Here is a 20620-nt window from a genome sequence, read left to right as displayed (position 1 = left end):
CGCGTTGGCGCTTTTTTGGCTGGTTGTCTGTCTATTCTTTTGTTGTGTGAAGAGCGTGGTAGGGGATGGTGAGAAGCTTCTGTACCATGGTCTTACACAGCACTCTACCTCTCCTCTTGACATCTGACAGCGTGGACCTGTCTATCTATCCGTCTGTCTGTCCTTCTGCAGCTGCCGTGCCGCTCTCCCTTCCAGACGCAAGGCTCAGCTCATATCCCACCACACACTATACGCCTATGTACTGTACGCCGGCAGCGCTGCTACTGCATACGTGCATGCATGCATACAGATAACCACGACGCCAGCCAGCCACCCAGCGCAGACAAGTTCGTCTCGAGGCGCACGGCAGGCGGGCGGGCGGACGGACGGGCGGCGCTGCCGCCGTGGCACTTGAGCTAAATCTGCACGGCGTGCATATGCAGCTTGACGTACCATGATATGCTGCGCTGAGTTTCCGTTGCGGCCTCTGTGCTTCTAAATGGTTGGGCACTCCATCCAAGCATCTGGCTGCCTGTCTATCTGTCGGTCATTAGCTCGCCGTTCGCTTGCTTCTATGACTAGAAAGAGGAGGATGACGGATCACTTTCTCCTGACTTGTTTACTATGATTGCATTGCTTACAGATATACGCAGCCGGTCCACGACGTCTGTCATGGTGCTGCGAAGACGACCTTCTGGTCAACCGTGGCAGACGATGCTGGACTAAGCTTTTGCGTTATGAACGGCGAATCTATACAACTTTACTGGTTACCTATGTACTTTGGTACCTCGCTCACCTATCTCTGTCTCTGTCCGTCTGTAGCCCACCCATCTCTACCACTCAAACCCAAACTCTCCTCTTGCCCATTCCTGCATCCCATTTGTCCTCCACAGGGCGTCACTTTGCCATAATACTGTGTTTCAAGAGCGAGGAAACTCGATTGCGGAAATGCTATCACGGTGGGCTTCGAGAGAAATGAGACTCCTTGGGTCTAGCTGCGGCAATGGATGTCTGCTCCCTAGTGCACTCGCGCTGCCAGGAGGTCCGCCTTATTTCCTTGCAACATCCTCTGTGAGATAGCGTGGTGTGAAGCCAACGTAGCCAAGTCCATCTTTTCTTTTACGTTTTGGTGTGTTTCTACTCCGGTCTGCCTTCGCCATCGAGACAACCCTTTCCCTCCTTCTTCGGCTTGTCCTTCTCATTCTTTTGGCTTTCCACCACCGTGGTCCGTCACATTCCCACCATTCCCTGGGGGCGGAACCACACACAGACCGCGGCTCGTTCTTCTTCGACGACTTCCCGCCATCACCTCCAAAGGGCACATGGCTAGGTGCCATCAGCGCAACCAGTGCAACGCAGTATTACCCACATGATTGATTGCGTTGGCACTCAGCAAGGTGGGGTGGGCGGTGGGTAGGTGGACAGCTTGCGTCGCCTTGAATTTTGCAACTAAGGTGGTATGCAATTAAAGTTACCTAAAGCCCAGCAACCGATGATATTCGATGGCTTCATGCTGTCCGGCCAGCGCGGGTGTTTGCCCTGGCTGCCCTTGTGCTTGAGGAAGAACTCGTCGTCGGCCACCATCCCGTGGATGCGGTTCCACAGCGCCAGCGCGCGCGGGCTGAGCTCCCGCGTGGAACCGATGGCGCTGGAGGGGTTGGCGAACATGGGGAACCGCTCCAGGAACAGCTTCTCCTCGAGCCCGTCCGGGATCTCGATCAGGATGGCGTTCTTCTCGGCGTCCGTGAGCCACGAGAGCGCCTTGGCGAGCCGCAGTTCGACGATCCGGTCGATGACGCCCTTCTGCTGGTGCGGCGGCAGCCCGCTGATGAATTGCTCGTCGCTCGCCGTCAGGTTTCTTCCGATGAATTCTTTCTGCAGGAGCGAGAGCGCTTCCGTCTGCTCCGGGGTTGGCGCTTTGTGATCCGTGTCCGGTAGAGATGCCGCGATTCTTCTGTCCTCCTCTTCCTGCTGCTTTTCTATCTCCTTGTCGTTCTTCTCTCTCTCCTTGTCGTTCTTGCTGCCGTTCTTCTTCTTCTTCTTCTTCTTCTTCTTCTTCTCCTTCTTCTTCGCCGCCGCCTCGCGCTTCTCATATCTAGAGACATGTTTCTCTCGCGTCATCTGGATTGGCGACGGGGAAGATGTAGCGTCTTTTCCAACGTGAGAGCCGTCGTGGACAAAGGTTGTGGAGTCCAACGCGTGAGCAGCGGTCCGCTCAGAGGCAAGCGGTTCCTCCCGGTGCTTGACGAGATTGGAAACGAATTGATCCTCCGGGGTGGTCTCGATTTGTGGCCGAGAAGATCCAGAGCGTTTTCCATGTTGAGAGTAGTTGCCAACAAAATTTTCAGACTCCGAGGCGCTGACGGCCACAGGCGCGGCCGACACACCTCCAAAGAGCCAGACGAGGTGGCCAAGTACGGCCAACAGGGCGAAGAACTGCAGGCGCGTCCTCATTGTCGGATTATCTTGGAAGATAAAAGCGGTGGTAAATGGAAAAGAGAGTGAAGTGGAAGTTTATAGCAAAGGGCAGCGAGGGATGGAAGATGCGTGGTTCCATAACCCTACTCTCCCAGCAACCGCAGAGGACGTCGCTTCGAATGTACCATGGTACAATTCGTGTTCAGTCGCCCTGTAGAATCACCAGACAAGCAAGACGACGATTCCCTTGCTACGCACTCTTCGACTTACCAAACATGTTGCTTGGTTGGGCCACTGCCTCCATATTATCGACTCCCTGCGATCCGACCCACATCTCCTCAAACCAAGGCGGTAACACCGATGCAAGAGAAGAAGGTGGAGATGCCGAAAAGTTGAGGGGAAAAGGCATGAACAGGAGGGTGCGAAGATGGCTGCCAGTGCAGAAGATGGACGCAATACCCTGAACGCGAGGAGTGCCCTGGATTGTGTGGCAATACGTGAGAGATGCAAGAGGAAGAGGATGCGTTAGTGTTGGTTTTGGGACTGATGGAGGTGTCTGTCGCGGCCTGGATGTCATCCGCAGGTCGTACATGCTTCGGCACCATTCTACCTAAGGTGCGGCCATCAACAAAGCATCATGCCTCCTTGCTTTTGCAAGCAGGTTGACGCAGCTCCACAAAAGAACAGAATGGCTACCAGGTTACATTATTGCGTACAGAATTACATGGTAAAGGAGGTAGCTGGTAGGTAGCTTGCTGGCTGACTGCCTCACTGCGTCAAGCATTTGAGACATTACGACGAATTTGCCTTGCTCGCTTGCTTTCGTCTCTCCGAATAGATGTAAACACCGACGACATGGCAAGACCTTCTCCTCGTCGGTAGACGTAGATGTACCCTTGCATGAGCGCTTCAAACCCACACAAGCCGTATTCAAACGATGGAGCTGTTTTGCACAGCACACATGTTCCCTAGCTTCTCCCAGTGCCAACGAATCGGCAACTCGGCGGAAGCCGACGCAATGGAGGGAGCGACGCTGCAGCGAGAAGCTGGCGCGGACTTGAGGGCCAGTCCTTGCTATGAGTGTTCCCGCGGGACAGGGGGAGATTGGAGGAACGGAGAGGGTAGCGGGAGCTTGCCAGCATCCTCAGCCGCTCCGATCCCGCCCCCTGACCCCACGCCGCCGCAGCGCGCCCTCTCCAACGTTTTTGTCCTGGCGTTTACATGTCGCCCCTCGCGCCGCAAGATTCGCGCGCTGCTCACGCCTTCGAGTCTGACGTGACGGGGCGGCCATCGATGCTGTTGCGGCGGCCCCAGTTGCGCGGCTGGCGCTTGAGGAACGCGCCGACCGCGCCCAGGTAGCCTTCGTGGCGCAGAAAGTAGGCCTGCTTTTCGCCCTTGGACCAGAATTTGATGGCGTACGAGAGCGTGTTCATGGTTTGGCGGTGGCCGCCAATGAAGGAGCCACCAAAGTAGATGCGCTCAAGATTGTGCTTTTCAGCGTGGAGGTAGGCGATTTGTCCAATGTTGTTACTGAAGTGGGAATTAGGTTGCAGTCTTTCGAAAGGGTAAGGAAAGCTTACCTGACAGCGTACAGCAGGCTCTTGCTGACGTCCTCGGGTCTGAATGAGCGACTCGACGTGGTCGACGCATCACCATTCTCGCCCGGGACTTCCTTGAGGTTTCCACTGTCCTCGGCTTCGCGCTCCGCTTGCCGCTTCATCTTGTACACCTTGCCGAAGCTGCTTGCGATGGTGGTGCTCTTGAGGCCAATCTTGCCGTAGCCGGTGCCATAAATATCGCCTACCAGCATATCCACTGCTGTGTTGTCGCCCGCGTCCGCCAGCTTGAGCATGTCTTCGAAATTGCGGGCGCCCGTGAGGAGCGATAGCAGGCCCCAGAGCGTGCCGCCGCCGAGCGAGGTTCCGCCTATTCGTTCGTATTGCCGTGGCCCAGAGACTTTGACCATGGAGACACCCGAGCCAATGTTGACGAGGAGATAAGGATAGATGTCGGGCCGCGCTTGTTCAAAGTGCATTGGGTCATCTTGGCTGTATGTAAAGACTTCGCAGGGTATTTCGGTGATGAAGAAGTCGAGGCCTGGCGGAAAGGGTCAGCTTCCGCCTGTGAAGTGGTTCAGCTTGGGCGGCTCGCACCAATGATTAAACATTCCATTTCGTCCTCTCGCAGCACCTCCACCTCCAACGCTTCCCTTATGCGGTCGTAGTATTTAAACGCACCGCCTCCGGTAGCCATGACGGTAATGTCAGACGGGGGGGAGCCGTTTATGGTTTGGTATTTGAGCTTGAGCTCGCGCATAAAGTCGATGCACTCGTCTATGCGGTCCGTCTCGAACTTGAGAAAGTTGAGGCGGCCACCCAGCTCTTTGGACGTTGGGTCGCGCGAAAAGTAGACGAGCTTCGCGAGCGAGCCGCCAATCTGCGAGCGCACGACTGGAGTCAGCCAGGGAAAGGTGGAAGCTGGGGCGCCAAGAGTGACTCACGTCGACTGCGACATGGCTGACCACGGCCGTGTGGTTTGGCAGGCGAATGTCCTTGGTCTCGTAGTCGTAGTCGTCGCTGTTGGGAGTCAAGGGGGTACGCGGCTCATTGTCGTCGACTATGAAGGCGCCTTGAACATTGATGTAGACATTGCCAGGGTGCTTGATGGTGCGGTTCACCTCCTCGGCGTCGCTGTCGTCGTCTGGGCCGACGGAATGGAATTTCTGCGTCTGCGTGTTCATTGTCAGGGCGTCGCGGTCGCCGTGCTGCTGCAGTGACGCCATTGCGGACTGAGCAGACGGCGGAGGTCGAGGCGGAGTCGAGGTTGAGCAGCCCAGGCGGAGCGACTGGACGGACGGCGGAGCAATTGTCTAGCGTTGGAGCTACCGAGGCCGCAAGTCGCATGTGGTTTCGGGGTTGACAAGGAACAGCGACGACTCCCTTCGACCGGACATGGCGGGCATTTGTTGTACTGGACAGGACTGTACTTGGAGCTGCTGCGGAGCCTTTGGAATGGCCGTGGCGTGGCATCGGGCGCCTCTCAGCGCTGATGAGCCGGGTTGCGCCAAGGGTCGACAAAGCGCCTAGTTGAAGCTGTGTTCCTGACACCCGACGTCAGCCTGCAGACGCCATCCTCGACTCCATTCGTCCGCCGCTGCCAAAACTACCGCCGGCTCATCAGACGCCCTCTGTCGGTCCCCGACTCTTTGCTGCTCTAGGTTGCTATCACCCCAAAAATATCCGATCCTCCGCCGTTGGAGAGCCCGTTCCACTCGGCGGCCAATGGGCATTGCACTGTTTGTTGGGGCAGCCACTGCAACACCATCATTCATAAAAGGATTGTCTTGATAGCACACGACCAATAACTAGCTGAGACCAATCAAATCCGTGGACTTTTGACCATTGCTCCATCCAAAACTCCAACCAGTCCGTCCGTCCGTCCCGCGCTCTCATATGCAAACGTCGCGGATGCCAGAAGGACCCTGATCGTTGTAGTCCGTCCGCGTCATGTATCCCTGGCCCAGACCCTGGTCTACGATGAAAAGCACCTTGGCAGCCACCTGCGCACCCAAGAACATGGCCTCGTCCATACCCACCTCCTTCCATTCAGGAAAGTATTCGGGCGTCTTGACAAGCCTGATGTTGGTCGGAGACTGGCCGTGCGAAGAGTGCGTGTTGTGAGAGTGCAGGCTGCCCATCGGGCCTGGCGTGCCTCCGGCGTGCATCATTTGTGGGTTCTGAGCCGTGGTAGCTGCATACAAGAGCGGATTCACTCCACTGGGCCCCATGGGTTGCATGCCCGGATGCTGGGGAGTATTAGCCCCCGTGCCGACAGGCGTCGAGAGGTTTGAAGGAAGCTCCGAGGTGAAGATGGTGGCGGATGACGGGGAGATGAGGTATTTGGATTGAAGAGTTGCAACAAGCGCCTCCTTGAAGCCTGTTGGTCTTGTTAGCACCGCAAACTGCCATGGTCATTGTTTGTCATACCTCGCAGTCTAGCGCCGTTGCCGACAATAATGAGCGACTCCCACAGCTCGCTCCGTTTGTTGACTTCATCGACAGACGAAATGGTTCGATATACGGCGTCTGCAATGCGCTCAAGTATGCCTCCGCTCGCAGCTTGAAAACGCTCGGTCCCAACTTCAATTTCACGCCGGATAGCACCCCGAGTCGTTTGCCCTTGGATGGCAGAGGATGCTCCGTTTGTCTCGACGCCCTCCATGGCCTCTCCGGGAAGTATCTCACCGTCAGCGCCCCTCTTGGCAGGGCCTTCGTCAAGGGCAGCCTGCGCTTCTGCTAATCTCTGCTCGCCCATGTTCATGTCCTTCAGAGCAGTGAGCAGTGCGTGGTCCTCGTACATGAAAGTAGTCTTTTCCCGCTTGGCATTCGGTTGGCGAATGGGTTTCGCGGCAGCCTCCTTGGCAGCGTCCTGCCCCTTTTTCTTGTTGAGAGCCCTTTCTTGCTTTTCCTTTTCCTTTTTGGCCAGGTATTCGCTCATTTTTCCGCTGGTAACAATGTTGGCGACATCCAGGACACCATCCTCATTATCATCCCGTTCACCTTCGTCGCCAACCTCGGTGTCGGCACCTGGCCCTCGAGGAGCCTGTGTGATGTTGGAAGCGGCCTCGGCTCCTGACCCAGTCGCACCAGTGGATGCCGCCGCAGCTGGATTCGTGACTTGTTCTGTTGCTCCCTCTCCAGCTCCGGGAAGCGGTGTGCCAGGCGGTAATACCTCGCAGATGGGGTTCTTCTTCAATTGTTCGCACATTTCGTACGAGAAGCCTTTGGATTTTAGAAGCTCCTGAAGACGTCGTGTCATTGAGTCTCCCCCACAGTCCGGGACTGATATTGACCTGCCAGTCTCGTGCATGATGAAGTCGCTAATGGCCGTAATGTCTGCCTTTTGCAGTCCCACGTCTATTACAGTTGCCGTGTGCGTACCGTATGCGTACGCTGTGGCCGTTGCCGAGTCGACAATTGTAAAAGCCGGCATCTTGAACTTTTCAAAGAAGAACTGTGTGAGGCGTTCCTTTTCTTTGGGCGTCCAGACGGGCTCCGCGACTAGTAATATGGGTGTGTGGAACGGCGGGTTCAGCGTGTTGTAGACATGCGTCATGAGCGCGTAGAAGCATGGCCAGTTGACAATCCTGCCTCCAACAATTGGCCAGACGGCGCCTTCCTCGGAGTTGTGGTCTTCCTCATATTCAACCTCTTCTTCTGCTCCGTCGGGCTTCTTGTCCTGCTCCTTGGTGTCTCCGGCCGGCTGTGATGTTGGCTTGTCGCCGCCCTTTCTACGGACCTTGTACGGTTCGAATTCGCCCTCTTTTTCGGCCGGAAACATGCGCGATCGTATGCGCAGGCGCGCAGGCGTTAGCGACTCGGGCAGACCGAGCTGCGCGAGGGTGGTTTCTGAGCCTGGTGCGATGAGCTGCGGCGCGCTTGTCAGTCGGATCGAACAGGCGAGTGGTTGCGCTCAGGCGGCGACACATACGATGAGCTGGTCATCCTTGAATGGCGGCATGGTGAAAGCTAAGAATTGAATGCAGGCTCGCGGTGCTGTTGGAGAGCTACTGGTACGCGTCGGCGGCCACGGACTGGAAAGTCGACCTCCGAGCTCGGGCCACATGGAGGCGCCAGCACGTTAGTCCGGGGTGAGCGTCGCCGTCACCAAGCTCCGTCCGGCTTCCTTGGTGGGAGCTGCTCTGGACTCCAGGAAACCCGCCAAATTCTGACAGTCATGTCTCTTCTTTTGCTGTCCTGGTAGCCCGGCTGATGCATACTCACTCTCCGCCTCTGCCCCGTTTCGAGCACCGTCTCGGACATGGACGCGTCGACAAACTGGTCTGCCCTCGCGGCGCAGACCAGCACCGCTGCGACTAATGCTATTGCCGAAGCTCAAAATTCGTCGTCCAGCCTTGGACTCCTCGGCCGCTTGCTCCTCGCTATCCTTAAAGTCATCCCTGGCCTTCTCTTCTGGATCATTACTTTTGGCACCATCACTTTGCCAACATGGATCTTCACCGTGGCTTCCATGAGTCTAACTGTGACGATGAACGCTACGACCTTGTGAGACCGATTTTTTTGCTTCTTCTGGTGACACTTCTAACCTCTCCTCAGGGTCATGATATTCCTCGCCTTTGGCTCCACCGTGAGCTGGATCGTCCGCTATCGTTTCCTCAACATGTACACCCGCTTGCCCCCCGAGCCGCAACGCGAGGAGCCCCACGTCGAAGTATTTCCGGATACACAAGAGGGAGATTCGAAGCGGGGACTGTCCAATTACTTGGACGAGTTTCTTAGCGCCATCAAGGTCTTTGGTTATCTCGAACGGCCCGTCTTTCATGAATTGACGAGAACAATGCAAACACGAAAGTTGATTGCTGGAGAAACACTTTTGCTAGAGGAAGAAAAGGGATTTTGCCTGGTTGTAGACGGCTTGGTTCAAATCTTTGTGAAATCGAATCGCGACGACGCATCAGTGGACTCGGGCCTTGGATCAGAGAGCTCCGACGAGGATGACGGCAAAGGTCAGGGACACCAACAGGGCTATCAGCTTCTCACCGAGGTTAAGAACGGAGCGCCCATGTCCTCGCTCTTTTCGATACTCTCGCTGTTCACCGAAGATGTAAAACTTCGACATGACGAAGACAGTGGAGTAGACTCAACGCCGACCACTGCCGGCGGTGTTCCCTTTCAACAACCAGGCGAAACCGGGGCCAGTACTCCACAATCAGGTCATCCAAGTCCTCACATGTCACCCAGAACGGATTATAGACACACGCGCGCATCCTCGATTGCCAGTCCGACTGTGGGTGGCCGCCTTCCAAGAATACCGTCCCTTTCTTTGGACACGGCTCAAGATGGAGAAGAGCCGATGAGGCACAAGAGGACCACATCCGACTCGCGCACTAGGAAACTCAAGTCTGCTCATCCGGATATTGTCGCAAGAGCTACTGTCGACACAACAATCGCCGTCATTCCCGCAAGTGCTTTCAAACGTTTGACACGCTTGTACCCAAGGGCAACTGCGCATATTGTGCAGGTGATTTTGACAAGGCTTCAACGCGTGACTCTCTCAACAGGTCACACCTACCTGGGGCTGACTAGTGAAGTCCTTCGAACAGAGAGACTCATGAACAAGTACACCACCTATGATTTGCCGGGGTTTCTGCGGGATGCTGCTCTCCAACGATTGAAAGAAAAGTTTGCGAGGGTATGTCACTCCCCTGTGGATATGATCGATTATGCTGATTCCTGCAGGAACGTCAGCGGCTCGGGGATGGGGAATGGACGAACGGAATTGCTCTTCACAACCCAGGGGCTGTTCGCAGGCGAAGATCCAGCAGTGGACTGAGAAAGGATGTTTTGGCCTCATCCCGACCTCAACCACGTCCATCGACGGGCTTGGCTTCTACGCCAGAAGTTGTGCGGCGGAGCGCTACGATGAGCCCACAAGAATCTGATCGACATGGTGTGAGCGCAGGTCTGTCTCTCAATCCAATCATGTAAGAAATGTATTGACCTTGCAAAGGTGACCTCTTGACGAATCTGTCGAGCGGAAGAAGCAGTCGAATCAGTCCAATGACGACTCTGTCACAACCCTCTGGGACCTCTCCTGCTCCTGGCCGTAAGCCGGCCCACACGCCCCTGACTGGCGGCGAGTTCAATCCTTTTGTCGCCGCTCCAAGCCGCATGCCTCTTCAACGCCAGGAATCACTCGATGAGGATGCAATATTCCGCGAATCTGTCCTCGAGTGCATGCTCAAAGCAATAGGGTTGACAAACACGAAGAATCCGATAATGAAGGCCGACTCGGTCGAGCAGTCCCCTCGTCTCGTCTCATTTGATTCGAAGCGACAAAGGGCGACGTTTAGTAATGCGTTTGGCTTCATCGACCCTTACGAGGCATCTGTTGATGGTGACTCGGAGTCTGCTGCATCGGTGCCGCTTTCATCAATGAGTATGAGAGACTCGCGGAGCATTCACGAAGAGCTCGTCAATGATGTCGAAATCGTCTTTTTCCCCCAAGGCTCTGTTCTTGTAGAACAAGGCGAGCGCAATCCCGGATTATACTACGTCATTGATGGATTCTTGGATGTGGGAATGCCGGTCGAAGGGGAGAATAACGACGACATCCTTGGCACTTTCTCCCACGATAGCGCTGCCGGACATTCTGGAGTCACCTCTTCCGATATCTTTGGGTCAGCATTACACAAGACGACGACAGGATCGTCGATTGGCTCTACTGGAAAGCACCCCGACCACAAGAAAAAAAGGCAGACAAGAAAAAGTCTGTTCCTCACCAAGCCCGGTGGTCTGGCTGGCTACCTTGGGACAGTCTCCTCTTATCGATCGTTTGTCGATGTTACTGCAAAGACAGATGTGTACGTTGGCTTCTTGCCGCGCGCTTCGATCGAGCGCATCGTGGACAGATATCCTGTTGTTCTCTTGACGATGGCCAAACGCCTGACCAGTTTGCTTCCTCGACTGATTCTGCACATTGACTTTGCCCTTGAGTGGGTGCAGGTCAATGCAGGTCAAATCATCTACAATCAAGCCGACGAGAGCGACTCGATCTACATTGTTCTGAATGGTCGTCTACGAGCCATCAAGGAAACAGAGGAAAAGGGCATGACGGTCATTGGAGAATATGGCCAAGGTGACAGCGTGGGTGAGCTCGAGGTCTTGACTGAATCCACTCGCCCGGCGTCTCTCCACGCTATCCGTGACACCGAGGTGGCCAAATTCCCCAAGACGCTATTCAACAGTCTCGCGCTGGAGCATCCGGGCATCACCATCAAAATTTCGAAGATTATCGCAAGTCGAATGCGCAAGCTGATGGAAGACCCACATGAGCAAGCAGCTGAACGGACAGCCGGATTGAAGACGAATGTTTCTTCGACGGCCAACCTTCGCACTGTGGCTGTTTTGCCTGTGACTACGGGCATTCCTGTCGTAGACTTTGCGGGCCGACTTGTCAATGCGCTACAGCAAATAGGCCTTCCGAACAGAGTTGTTTCTCTCAACCAAGCAGCGATCCTCAATCACCTGGGCAGACATGCCTTTAGTCGAATGGGAAAGCTCAAACTCTCTCAGTACCTTGCGGATCTTGAAGAGAAGTACAGCATGGTGCTCTACGTGGCTGACACCAATGTCAAGTCGCCCTGGACGCAAACCTGCATAAGCCAGGCTGACTGTATCCTCATCGTCGGGTTGGCAGAGAGCTCACCAGCCATTGGCGAATACGAACGCTTTCTCCTCACAACCAAGACGACGGCAAGAAAAGAGCTCGTACTATTGCATTCCGAGCGGTACTGCCCCCCTGGTCTCACGCGCAAATGGCTCCGCAATCGAATGTGGATCAACGGCAGCCATCACCACATTCAAATGGCATTCCGAACGGCACCAGAACCTGTACATCCGACACATAGACGCTTCGGCACTGCCCTCAAACACAGAGTCCAAGTCTTGCAGGCAGAAATCCAAAAGTACACTTCGAAACGCATGCGCCAGACACCCTTGTACTCTGCCGAAACCCCGTTCAAGGGCGACTTTCATCGACTTGCGCGCCGCCTGTGCGGGAAGAGCGTGGGTTTGGTGCTGGGCGGCGGTGGCGCAAGAGGTATTGCCCACGTGGGAATCATCAGAGCGCTGGAAGAGACGGGCATCCCGATCGACATCGTCGGAGGCACCAGCATTGGCAGCTTTATTGGCGCCCTATATGCCTGGGATGCAGACGTTGTGCCCATGTACGGCAGGGCAAAGAAGTTTGCCGGACGGATGGGAAGTATGTGGCGGTTCGCCCTGGATCTGACTTATCCTTCGTAAGTACTTCATCAGTTCTGCTTCCAAGACCAGATAATTGACCAAACCCACAGCGCCTCGTACACCACCGGTCACGAATTCAACCGCGGCATCTTCAAGACGTTCGGCAACAGCCAAATCGAAGACTTTTGGCTTGAGTTCTACTGCAATACGACCAACATCTCGCGGTCGCGCTCCGAGATTCACAACTCAGGCTACGTGTGGCGGTACGTGCGGGCCTCGATGACGCTAGCGGGCTTGCTGCCGCCGCTCTGCGACGAAGGCTCCATGCTCGTCGACGGTGGCTACGTCGACAACCTGACCGTGTCGCACATGAAGAGCCTGGGCGCCGACATCATCTTCGCCATCGACGTGGGCAGCCTCGACGACGACACACCACAGGCGTTTGGCGACAGCCTCTCGGGCTTCTGGGCGCTGATCAACCGCTGGAACCCCTTCTCCGCGTACCCCAACCCGCCCACCCTCTCCGACATCCAGGCGCGCCTCGCGTACGTCAGCTCCGTCGATGCGCTCGAAAAGGCGAAGACGATGAAGGGCTGCCGCTACATGCGTCCGCCTATCGACGCGTACGGCACCCTTGACTTTGCCAAGTTTGACGAAATCTACGACGTCGGGTACAAGTATGGCAAGGAGTTTCTGGCGCGTCTGAGGGAGGAGGGCACGTTGGGCCTTGCGGAGGAGGGCGAGAAGGAGAAGAGGCTGAGGCGCACCATGGCGCCTCGTAGAGCCAGTATCTAGATTGAGCGCTGCGGGGTGGTCGGTGCGACGGTGAGAGGGTGCGGCGTGGACTTGTCGATTTGGTTTTGTGATTCCCTGGTTCCTTGCGATCGCGTGAGGTGCGTATGTATGTGGTGGGTTGGCTTCGCCCAGGCAAAGGTAGATGACGCTTGCGTTTGATGTATTAGAAACGACGGATTCTCTCTCGCTGGATGCAAGCTGTTTGCCGTTGTTGCTGCGCTGCAGGTCTTGCCGTAAGCCCCTGTGTTCGTCCCAGCTTACCCATGAGCGCGGCACTTCTTGCGTGCCTTCAGCTACCCCCTGAGACGAGCAGACGAGACGAGTTGGCCATGCTAGATGCCCCTGCACCTTTCAAAATCGCTCGTTGCCTTCGCCCATGCAAGTCCATTGTCCTCGCTCTCTGATGTCGGACACCCGTGACGTATTGCGAAATAATCGAACCGCAACGCCTGTTTCGTCGGCGTTGCTCCACCATGTTGCCCTATTGCCAGCAGTCGCAGAACGTGCGAGTTTCGCTCGTCAACGCGTATTCGTGTGCGATGTGAGGAGCGTAGACAAGATTCGTAATCTGGTGGTGGAGGAAGTGGTGATGCTGGTGGTCTTCGATGGGGCCTCAAGGGATGCGGTGGGTGCGCGGTAGAGTGTAGGATCTAGCACCAGATGGTGCCGTGGGCTGACTGCGCTGATGGTATCGCTGAGACAACTGAGAGGCATGGTAGACTGGTAGTTGCAGGATATGGCAGGAGCAGATGGTTGGATTGGTCAGGGGCGTCACTCTATGGGCTTTTTGCGCATCTTGCTACCGGGTGATTGATGTACAACAGGCTTTGGGCGCAGAGTTCTGATGACCAAGTAGCTGCTTGTTTATTTATTCTCTAGTAATCTAAATATAGACGAATTCGCAGCAGTTTCCATCCCCTGAAGCGCGTTGTGCTGATGCTTAGTATTCTTTGATCTTTTTTAATTTCTGAATCTACCAAGTTTTGCAACAAAAATTCAAAAAGTTTACAACGCAACATTCCACCCTGCAAAGTACATCCAATGCATCAAATAATTATAGGCGAATCTCCATGAATATTTCACATCAGAAAAACTCCAAAAATCACATCAAAACTTGCACGACTCGTGCAGCGCAGCCAAGGTGAGGTTCGGAAAAGGGGCAAGCGTCCCCAATACGTCCGGTTCCCATGGCAACGGGATACAAGTCTACTTGCAGCGCGTGTGTATTGCACGCAGTGAAGAGAAAGTGGCATAAGGCCAACGCTCCGCGAAGTGGAAATGAGTATGGCATGTATTGAAGCGTCACCATGATTCCGAAGGGTTTGAAGCCTGAGGCCGTCCTGTCATCACCAATGTGAGGGACATGAAGCCTTAGTGCTGTTCCTTTAGGTCATGGACGCGAACTCTCGCTCTGCCACTACACGTCGTCCCGCGGTCGTCATATTCGCAGTGTTATGGCGAGTGAACGTCGACTCTGGTGACGAGATGAGGCTCGAGCGGAGGGCGAGTGTGGTCATCGTTGCTAGTCAATCGCGAGATGAGACGGCCTGGACTTGCCGCAAAACGTGAATCTCGTAATCATCATCGACAGGGTAGCCCTACGACACGACTCTTTCTGCTCACCGTTGTTGTCGAGTTGTCTGCGTCGACTGAGACCGACGGTCGGCCACGCTGGCTTTGTGGAACAGGACCTCGATTTTCGGTAGCAATGCGATCTCGACGTAGGAAGAGAAAGAAACGCTGGATGGCGTAGTTTCTGTGCTTTGTAGCCGATAGTGCACCGCTTGCATCCTTCCGTCGACTTGTAAGGTCGCAGGGTATGAGAAGACTCCTCGGTGGAACGTGTCTCGAGCCGGTCGGAACGCGATGAATTTCGCAGACCTTATTGGAAGAGAGGTGCACAAAAACAGGGTCTAGAGATGCTGGATCAGAGTTGGTCAAAGGCGTCGTTTGGCGGGCCAGCAGGAAGGAATGCAGCGGCCGGCTCGGTTGTGGCGTCACACTTGCAGGGGATGTTTCTTAAAATAGCACGTAAGCGAGTTTCTCCAAACTTTGAATCGACGTATCGTGAACTCTCTGCTTTCCTTCCACGCCCAAAGACGTCGTGTTGTGGGCGTTCGACCTCTACCTTGGTGTTCCATGCTCCCACGGTCGCGGACTACGAGCACTGAGCAACATGCGACCGGCGGCAACCGGAATGCAGAAATTGCGAGCATGCTGCGACTCTCGGAACAACGCTGGCAGAACGGCGCCTTTCCATGATCAATCGGACCAGAGCGTGGCAAAGACATCAAAGAGCTCTCGATGATTGCACTGCCGTATCTTCGAATCCTGGAGCCGTTGTAATCCGACGGCTTGTGGTCATCCGGGACTTCATCTTCATTGCTTCGACAAGCGCCATCTTCAGGCCTTTTCCTTTTCATTCTTCTCGACAATTCACTTACAATTTTCACAGTCGTTTCGAGCTAAGAAAAACTTCCTGCTTTATGCTGGCTCATGTCACCTTATTTCATTCTTCTCTTCTCCATTCCATTGCTATTCTCACAGTCTTGGACGCAACAATCTCATGGAAAACCTTCGCTTGCACAACGTGTCAAATTGCGAACTGGAGAAAAGACGCCTCGAACATACAACTTCTGACAAGTTGTTGCGCAAGCACATGTCTATGGCCAGCCCTCGGAGAGACATTCATGGGTATTGTTCAGTGCGGGGAGTCTGCGCCTGCGGAACCATACCCCTTGGTGTCCTTATGACTCCAGCCCGGTCGGCAAGTCGGAACCCCTCCACTCCCTTTATTCGTCTTATGATTCTACCTTATTATCACGCAACAGACCGCAGCTCGCCTTTTCAACGCACCAGCCCCCTCTTCGTCTTGTGATTTTCTTACGCGACGAACCGCAGTTTGATTTCCCAACGCTCAGCCCCTTCCTTCATCTTGTGATTTTCTTACGAAACAACGCCCCCTCCCCCTCTTCATCTCGTGATTTTCTTGCGCATCGAACCGTGGTTTGCTCTCCCAACCCCCTCTCTCCTCTTCATCTTGTGATTTTCTTACGCAACGAGCCGTAGTTCGCTCTCTCAACGCTACTCTCTTTCGGTCGTAGTGCCGATGCCTCTGAGTATATAAAGGTCTCCTCTCCCCCCGCCGCGACCTCTCTTCTTCCTCTTCCTCCCGCTCGCATCGCTCATCGTCGCCTGCTGCCTGCTCTTGACGATATCACGATCCGATCACGCTTCCGTCGCCTGCCAGCTTCGAAAGCCTCTGATCTCGCTGCGAGCACTCGACTCTTCAGTCGATCCGACCGACCGTACCCGTCCGCCTCTCAAGCGACATACGGTTGGTTTGTTGAGTTTCTTTGTTTCACACGCTCACCACACAGCAATCCCCCAGCAACAGCATCTCCCAACACCAGCACATTCATGTAGACAATGAAACACACATTTTCACATCAGAATCCATTCTCACAGTACAGACAGCGATGCTTACCTGCAAACAGTCATCATGTCGTCTTCCTCGACCTCGTCCTCGTCCTCTGCTTCTGCCCGACCGGTCCGAGCGAGCGTGCTGCCACGCGCCCGCAAGACTGGTCAGGGTATGAATGCTGTCGCGTGCATGTCTTGCTTTGACTCGTCTGACCTTGCAAAGCTCCGCGACCTTCTGCAGGCTCCGTTACCCAGCCTGCCGTTCCCTCGTACGCCCGCCCAACGGTCTCCAGTGTGGCCCGGTCACAGCCCACTGCCCGTCCTCAGCCCCAGCCCCAGCCCCAGCCCAAGTCCCAGCCCCAGCATCTCCCAGCCCGCCCTCAGCCCCGTCCTCAGCCTCGTCCCATTCTGCGTCGCCCTCCCACCCCTGCTCCTGCCCCTGCTCCTGCCCGTCGCCCGAAACCTCGGTCGCTCACTCGGTTCGGTTTCCTCAGGGATCCTCCGGTTGAGCGCAAGCATTCGGAACCGGAGGGGGAGGTCAGCTGGGAGACTTTCGCCAGCCTCCGCGTCGAGGTCCTCAAGCGCGAACACGAGGACCCGCAGCTGCCAGGGCGTCTCGACGCTTTCATCAAGAAAGACGCGGCGCGTGTCGTGGGCGAAGCACGCGAGGTGCACGAGGACGACCTGGAGATCTCACCAGACCCGATCCTCGACTTCTCCGCTCCCATGGCCGCTCCCCATCCGCCGCGCTCCGTCCGCTGGGCTCCCGTACTCACAAGGAGCCGCCAATTCGACCTCACGGAGGCGCCGCGCATGGTCAGACGTGCTGCCACCCGCTTCTCTTCTCAGGCTTGAGCTCCCTCGCCTCCGACGGACGCAAAGTCATCGTTGCCATCGAGCAACGGAACCCTGGCGTCTCGTCATCCTCGTCATTCTCCTTCCTCACCGTTCGACATCCACGGCATTCCGACGGACGCAAAGTCATCGTTGTCACCGAGCAACGGAACCCTGGCGTCTCGTCATCCTCGACATTCTCCTCCCTCAGCCGTTCGACATCCACGGCATCCCGACGGACGCAAAGTCATCGTTGCCACCGAGCAACGGAACCCTGGCGTCTCGTCACCTCCCTCTAGAGGCCGCAAAGTCATCGTTGTCACCGAGCAACGGAACCCTGGCGTGTCCTCTACCTCGTCACGACAGGCGCAAAGTCACCGTTCGCCACCGAGCAACGGAACCCTGGCGTCTTGTCACAACTCCCGTGCCCGTCCTTCAACCCGGCGCACATCGAGCATCGTTACGGAACCTCGTCGTCGAAGTCCGACAATTCATCGGTTGGCAGACCGTCCCAAGGACTTCTTCGACACTCGCCGAACGTGCTCAACCCGATGGCCATTCCTCTAAAACGCTTGGTCATCGGTATTCGGAAGCCTCTGGTTTCCACCAAAAAAAGTTCAAAAGGTATAATCGCGGAGGCTAAAAAAGGCTCGTGGGAGCTGGGTGGTGTATTGGGGGTCACTCGTTACCGGTTGGTCGTCGTAAGTTCGCCGTCTCTTGCTCACTGCCCACTGCTAACACGTTTCCAGCTTCGTTTGGGTTGGTTTTTGCGAGTGTTGGTGCTGGAGCGGTGGTAACGCGGGGTCCTTGCATGCTTGTGGTAAGTTCATGACTTCATTCCCCTTCCTGATTTGCGCTCACGCTTTGTGCAGCTTCGCTCGTGTCGAAGGCAAGGCATGGGTCGTTCGTTTTCCTCTTTCCGTTGGCACTCTGTCACTCGTTGTCCCCTTCCTTCATTCGTTCGTTCTGGTCTCTGCCCTTGTCACTCGTTGCCCCTTTTCCCTCATTCGCTCGCTCTGCCCTGTCACTCGCTGGCCCTTTCCTTCATTCACTCGCTCTCCTTCCCGCCCTGGTCACTCATTGCCTCGTTTCCTTCAATCGCTCGCTCTGTCCTCTGCTCTGGCCACTCGTTGTCTGGTCTCCTTCCTTCGCTCGTTCTGTCCTCTGGCCTGGTTTCCTTCCTTCGCTCGCTCGGTCCTCGTCACTCGCTACCCTCCTTTCCTTCATTCGCTCGCTCTTCCTACACACGCTCGCTTCCTCACCTTCCTCTCGCCCAGGCCGACGAAATCGGACTCTGCACCTCCTCGTGGTGTCGGCTGGAAACAGGACAAGCAAGTCCTGGCCAACGCAGAGACGTCATTCACTTTATTCAGCCGAGTCTTCGGTGGATACCCATCATCGGTAGGGTTTGCTCTTTGTTCATTGTATTGTAGACTACAGCATTGTAATGACAGAGTTGTGTCTGAGTACATATGTGCCAGGTTGCTTGAGTGATCAAACCATCAAAGTCGCAATTCTGCTTCGCCCGTGGGAGCAGTCATCCGCCATCTCGCGACGCCCTGGAAGCATTTGTCTACCACCCCAGTGACGCCTTCGTTGCCTGACCAACTCCCTCAGGGAACTTGCTAAGGGTAGCAAATACGTCGGCAGATCACCAATTTGGGAAGCAATGTCGGGACCCGAAGGAAGCCCTCGACGGTCTTTCTGAAGAAATGGGTGCCTGCTGCAGGATCCTGACGCCAGATTTCCCGAGGCTCTTACCCAGCCGGGCAGTGCACAGCCTCTTTCTCGGGTTGGTTCTTGCGACCGGAGGTGCTATTGCCGCGCTGTCGCATTCGATCCGCAGTGATATAGAGGCGGTCCTCCCCATCCCTTGTCATTTTCCCTCTCTCTCTCTCTCCAATGCACTCTCTCCACAACCTCCATTTCTCTACTTGTCCTCGTCTGGCGCAGCTCCGGCCTCATCTATTAAACCACTTTCTGAGTCTTGCCTCGATTCCCTACCGACAAAATGCTCGCATTTCCGCATTTACGCTCATTTCCAAATGCAACGCCGCAGCTGGACCTTCAACACAAATGATGTGACTGGCAAGTACTGGAATCTCGACTAGGTCTTGCAAATTACTGACTTCCCTCGTCTACCTAGCCATCAGTTCACCCTCTCTCCTGTCCTCCCTTTGCCTCGCGAAACGGCTTCTCGTCTGGCGTCTTCTCCTGTCTCTTCGCGCCCACCAGGCACACCGTCTTGCCGATTCAGTCGCAGACTTTGCCTCCTCACCTCACTCCGTTGGTCCCGGCGCCTGACCCACATCGCCGCGTCTGCACACGCAAATTCTGGATCGAGCTCCATGGAACACTTCTGCGACACCCTTTCGAGCCTCGGCCAAGATGGATCCTCTCAGCCTGAAGGGGCTACTCGACCTCCTTACGACAATCCTTTGCTCGGGCGTTGCTGTCGAAGCCCGGTTCTCAAGATACGCTGACGCTCCGTTTCTTCTCTTTCCTCCCCGTCAGTCGACCCACGCCCTCCAGTCTCACTCGCTGTTCTACCCAACCGGGTCGTCCTGCGCGCCTTGAAAGGTCAGCGACCCTCTGCCGGCTCCGTCATTCAGCCTGCAATTCCCTCTTACATGCGGTCGACCGCATCCAGTCGTTCCCGGGCTTGTCCCGCCTCCGTTACTTCAGTTCCCCGTCGCCCTGGCTCTCCTTCGCCCTCCTCCCAGGCACCCATTCCCCTGACCCCTGCCCCTACAGTCGCTCGGCATGCCCCATGCCCCCCTTCGCTTGTTCGGTTCGGGTTTCTCGGGCCTGCTGCTCCTGCCGACGAGGTGAAGCCCATCAACGAAGGCAATTTCGCTCGTCTGCTTGTCCGGGTCCTCGAGGGCAAGCACCGCGACAAGACCTTGCCTGGCCGCCTCGATGCCTTTCGCAAGGCTCAGGAGAAGAGCGTCCTCGAGAAGGCACGCCTGAGGCGCAATAGAGTCCTGGGGTTCTCCTGTCAAGAACAGATCCCCATCTTCTCCGCCGCCGCGGCTGCTCCCCATCTGCCGCGCTCCGTCCACTAGGCTCCCGTACTTATAAGCAGCCGCCAACTCGATCTCAGGGACGCGCCACGGATGGTCAGCCGTGCCACTCGCTTCTCCTCTTAGACTAGAGCTCCCTCTTCACTCACCCGGTTCAGTTTCCTGAGACATCCTCCAGTCGACCTCGAGGTTGAGGAAGAGAAGCGGGAGGAAGCGGCGAAGATCAATGGGGACAACTTCGCCCGCCTCCGCGTCAAAGTCCTGAGGCGCGAGCACCGCGAGTGTGACTTGACTGGAACACAAGCTTTTGCGAAGGATGGCAGCTTTTGAATCAAAAATGACGGTACTGCTCGGGTAGAGTCAGAAACAAGTTTTACCCAT

The 20620-nt window shown here is 55.8% G+C and overlaps 5 protein-coding genes across 5 annotated transcripts; 3 read left to right on the top strand and 2 right to left on the bottom strand.

The window, feature by feature from the left end:
* Window positions 1-3653: 3653 nt before the first annotated feature.
* On the bottom strand, window positions 3654-5137 carry J3D65DRAFT_648417 (fumble-domain-containing protein; the record flags this gene model as incomplete). The annotated part of the gene is made up of 4 exons (XM_066802389.1): window positions 3654-3927; window positions 3978-4494; window positions 4551-4833; window positions 4898-5137. 4 exons carry the CDS (start codon window positions 5135-5137, stop codon window positions 3654-3656), a joined length of 1314 nt encoding a protein of 437 aa, XP_066650573.1.
* Window positions 5138-5733: 596 nt separating this feature from the next.
* On the bottom strand, window positions 5734-7953 carry J3D65DRAFT_640885 (actin-domain-containing protein). Its single transcript, XM_066801838.1, has 3 exons — window positions 7888-7953; window positions 6384-7824; window positions 5734-6333 (listed from the first exon to the last, which is right to left on the bottom strand). Exons 1-3 carry the CDS (start codon window positions 7915-7917, stop codon window positions 5846-5848), a joined length of 1959 nt encoding a protein of 652 aa, XP_066650572.1. The 5' UTR covers window positions 7918-7953; the 3' UTR covers window positions 5734-5845.
* Window positions 7954-8063: 110 nt separating this feature from the next.
* J3D65DRAFT_640882 (uncharacterized protein) lies at window positions 8064-13150 on the top strand. The gene is made up of 5 exons (XM_066801837.1): window positions 8064-8462; window positions 8514-9609; window positions 9657-9879; window positions 9928-12220; window positions 12275-13150. Exons 1-5 carry the CDS (start codon window positions 8218-8220, stop codon window positions 12957-12959), a joined length of 4542 nt encoding a protein of 1513 aa, XP_066650571.1. The 5' UTR covers window positions 8064-8217; the 3' UTR covers window positions 12960-13150.
* Window positions 13151-16461: 3311 nt separating this feature from the next.
* J3D65DRAFT_672106 (uncharacterized protein) lies at window positions 16462-17237 on the top strand (the record flags this gene model as incomplete). Its single annotated transcript, XM_066803450.1, has 2 exons — window positions 16462-16552; window positions 16606-17237. 2 exons carry the CDS (start codon window positions 16462-16464, stop codon window positions 17235-17237), a joined length of 723 nt encoding a protein of 240 aa, XP_066650570.1.
* Window positions 17238-19407: 2170 nt separating this feature from the next.
* On the top strand, window positions 19408-20604 carry J3D65DRAFT_662623 (uncharacterized protein). Its single transcript, XM_066802637.1, has 2 exons — window positions 19408-19725; window positions 19749-20604. The coding sequence occupies exons 1-2, from the start codon at window positions 19605-19607 to the stop codon at window positions 20279-20281; spliced, it is 654 nt and encodes a 217-aa protein (XP_066650569.1). The 5' UTR covers window positions 19408-19604; the 3' UTR covers window positions 20282-20604.
* The last annotated feature ends 16 nt before the right edge of the window (window positions 20605-20620 follow it).

Source organism: Phyllosticta citribraziliensis (assembly GCF_038025025.1).
Source record: "Phyllosticta citribraziliensis strain CPC 17464 chromosome Unknown J3D65scaffold_14, whole genome shotgun sequence".
Classification (NCBI taxonomy): Eukaryota; Fungi; Ascomycota; class Dothideomycetes; order Botryosphaeriales; family Phyllostictaceae; genus Phyllosticta; species Phyllosticta citribraziliensis.
This window is presented reverse-complemented; position numbering and strand designations above follow the sequence as displayed.